Source organism: Austrofundulus limnaeus, unplaced genomic scaffold (genome assembly GCF_001266775.1).
Source record: "Austrofundulus limnaeus strain Quisiro unplaced genomic scaffold, Austrofundulus_limnaeus-1.0 Scaffold440, whole genome shotgun sequence".
Taxonomy (NCBI): Eukaryota; Metazoa; Chordata; class Actinopteri; order Cyprinodontiformes; family Rivulidae; genus Austrofundulus; species Austrofundulus limnaeus.
The window spans coordinates 480727-483873 of record NW_013952842.1 but is presented as its reverse complement, the minus strand read 5'-3'; the positions used below and the strand labels follow the sequence as shown (position 1 = coordinate 483873).

At 48.1% G+C, this 3147-nt stretch overlaps 1 protein-coding gene across 1 annotated transcript in view; it reads left to right on the top strand.

Annotated features, from left to right (window-relative positions):
* Positions 1-2631, top strand: part of si:ch211-195b13.1 (STKc_SGK domain-containing protein) — a 5777-nt gene extending 3146 nt beyond the window's left edge. The window contains exons 9-13 of the mRNA XM_014024822.1: positions 453-576; positions 654-749; positions 826-981; positions 1060-1149; positions 1989-2631. Of these exons, the coding sequence (XP_013880276.1) occupies positions 453-576; positions 654-749; positions 826-981; positions 1060-1149; positions 1989-2153 (631 nt within the window). The 3' untranslated portion in view covers positions 2154-2631. The remainder of the gene's footprint in view (positions 1-452; positions 577-653; positions 750-825; positions 982-1059; positions 1150-1988) is intronic.
* Positions 2632-3147: the final 516 nt, after the last annotated feature.

The window sequence follows — 3147 nt, the reverse complement described above, 5'->3', positions numbered from 1 at the left end:
ACATGACATTAATCCATACAGCTCCCCCTGCTGGACACACAACAACATGACAATAATCCATACAGCTCCCCCTGCTGGACACACAACAACATGACATTAATCCTGCAGCTCCCCCTGCTGGACACACAACAACATGACAATATCCCCCTGCTGGACACACAACAACATGACATTAATCCATACAGCTCCCCCTGCTGGACACACAACAACATGACAATAATCCATACAGCTCCCCCTGCTGGACACACAACAACATGACAATAATCCATACAGCGCCCCCTGCTGGACACACAACAACATGACAATAATCCTGCAGCTCCCCCTGCTGGACACACAACAACATGACAATAATCCTGCAGCGCCCCCTGCTGGACACACAACAACATGACAATAATCCTGCAGCTCCCCCTGCTGGACACACAACAACATGACAATAATCTTGTCTCCTGCAGGGACCTGAAGCCGGAGAACATCCTGCTGGACTCACAGGGTCACATTGTCCTGACTGACTTTGGACTCTGCAAAGAAGGCTTGGAGCCCAACGGAACCACAACCACGTTCTGTGGAACACCTGAGGTAGGCTGAGGAGCAGGAAGTCCTGAGGAACCGTTGGAGGTTCTGGACCTGCGCTGATGTTCCTGTCCTCTCTGCAGTATTTAGCTCCTGAGGTTCTGCAGAAGCAGGCGTACGACYGCACGGTGGACTGGTGGTGCCTGGGCTCCGTGCTCTACGAGATGCTCTACGGACTTGTAAGTGAGCTCGTTAACCTTTGATGTCTGCTCAGATGTGATGAGGTCCGTTTGATCCGGTTCTGTTCTCCCTCAGCCTCCGTTCTACAGCCGCAACACGGCCGAGATGTACAGCAACATCCTGCACAAAGCTCCGGTCCTGAAGCCCAACGTGTCCAACGCCGGCAGGGAGCTGCTGGAGGGGCTGCTGCAGAAGGACCGGTCCAAGCGGCTCGGAGCCCGGGACGACTTCGTAAGTGATTTGCTCTGCCGTTTCTGCTGCACGCTCAGAACCTGCCGGTCCGCTCACCGTGGTTCTGTTTCCCTGCAGCTGGAGCTGAAGTACCACTCCTTCTTCTCCCCGATCAGCTGGGACGACCTGATGGCCAAGAAGATCACCCCTCCGTTCATCCCCTCCGTGGTGCGTTCAGGGGGGCTCGGTGAAAACATCTGCTTCTGTTCTTCACTGTCACAAGTTTACGTACACCCTGCCTCTAAATGATGATGATGTCATGGCTTTACAGGCTTCTGATTGGTCAGCTGACTCACCTGTTGATGCATTTAAAGTGCCTGTGATGTCAAATTTTTGTAATAAACATGAACACATTTTTGGAAAGATAACATTAATAACATAATGCAAAACTAATTTCACACTGCTGAGATGAACAGCTGTTGAGATATTTGCCTGTGAAGAAACAGGAAGTGATGTCATAGGGGAATGTCTGCATGTAAACAGGGCGTTGCTACATTAGCTAACAGACTGTGGAGAAGAATCTGATGTTTCTGTAGATTATTGAGTCTCTATCAGAGCTGAAGAAGAGTTAAAGTTTAAATATTGTTCATAAAGAGTTCCCCTGTGATGTCACTTCCTGTTTCACTTTATCTGAGCCAAGTTCAAAAGAAAATATGTGATTTATGAGACAAGCTGAGTAAAATCATGTGATTTATTCAAAGTTTCTTAAATATCAAGTTGTTTTCTTTGACTTTCTGTATCTGAAGGACATACACGTCACAGGCACTTTAAAGACAGAACATCTGTCCTAGAGCTGARCAGGTACCAAATCTGACCCGCTTCTCTCAGGAGGAACGGGTCAGGACTCAGAACCTTTGAAGGAAACTTGTGACTTTGAAGAAAGGGATAAAAAAATCTCGTTATTTAATGAATTTAGTGAATGTGAAGCTAAAGAGTAGAGTTTTATTCTGATCCAGCTGTCAGAAGTCCTCCTGCAGGTTCTGATCTTGTCTCCTGTCTCCTCTCAGTCCGGTCCCACAGACCTGCGACACTTCGACCCGGAGTTCACCCACCTGCCGGTGTCCTCGTCCCTCTGCAGTGACACGGCCATGGTGACCAGCAGCCTGAAGGAAGCAGCCGCAGCCTTCCCAGGCTTCTCCTACGGACCCCCGGCAGATCACTCCTTCATGTGAGCRGACCGGACCCTGAGACGTGGACCTCTAACAGACTCTGGTTCTGACGGATGTGACGGGTCGATGGATCCAAACTTCTGCCTGGATCTGTAATGTGCCAAGAGAGGAGGTTCTCCAGGACCTGACAGATCCCTGCGCTGGTTCTGGAGCTCCCAGCTGCTGGTGAAGTGCCTGATGGAGGAGACCCGGTCCGGACCGGCTCGTTAAACACGATGCCTTCGTGGACAGTCAGTCGTGTCATTTGCACTCGAGGAAACAAGTGTTGGAGAAARTGGAGCGTTTGTTTTGTTCAGAGCAGCTTTGGATCTTAATGGTGCACATCTGTGGACCGCAGAAAWATCACAAAACAAACTTTTCTCTGACCTGTTGCTCCTCAAACTCTGACCTGTTCCTGTACTGTAGAACAAAAACATATTTTATTGTGAAAATACAAGGTTTACTTCCTGAAATATCATAAATACATCCTGATGTAAATATCTTTAAAGTTTATGTTTAAACCTGTCAGTGACCGGCTCACTGAGAGTTCAGCAATAACACACAGAACGTGCACGTGCTGTAATAACACACATACAGGGAGCGTGCACGTACTGTAATAACACACATACAGAGAGCGTGCACGTACTGTAATAACACACATACAGGGAGCGTGCACGTACTGTAATAACACATACAGGGAGCGTGCACGTACTGTAATAACACACATACAGAGAGCGTGCACGTACTGTAATAACACACATACAGAGAGCGTGCACGTGCTGTAATAACACATACAGAGAGCGTGCACGTACTGTAATAACACATACAGAGAGCGTGCACGTACTGTAATAACACACATACAGAGAGCGTGCACGTACTGTAATAACACATACAGAGAGCGTGCACGTACTTTAATAACACATACAGGGAGCGTGCACGTACTGTAATAACACATACAGAGAGCGTGCACGTACTTTAATAACACATACAGGGAGCGTGCACGTACTGTAATAACACA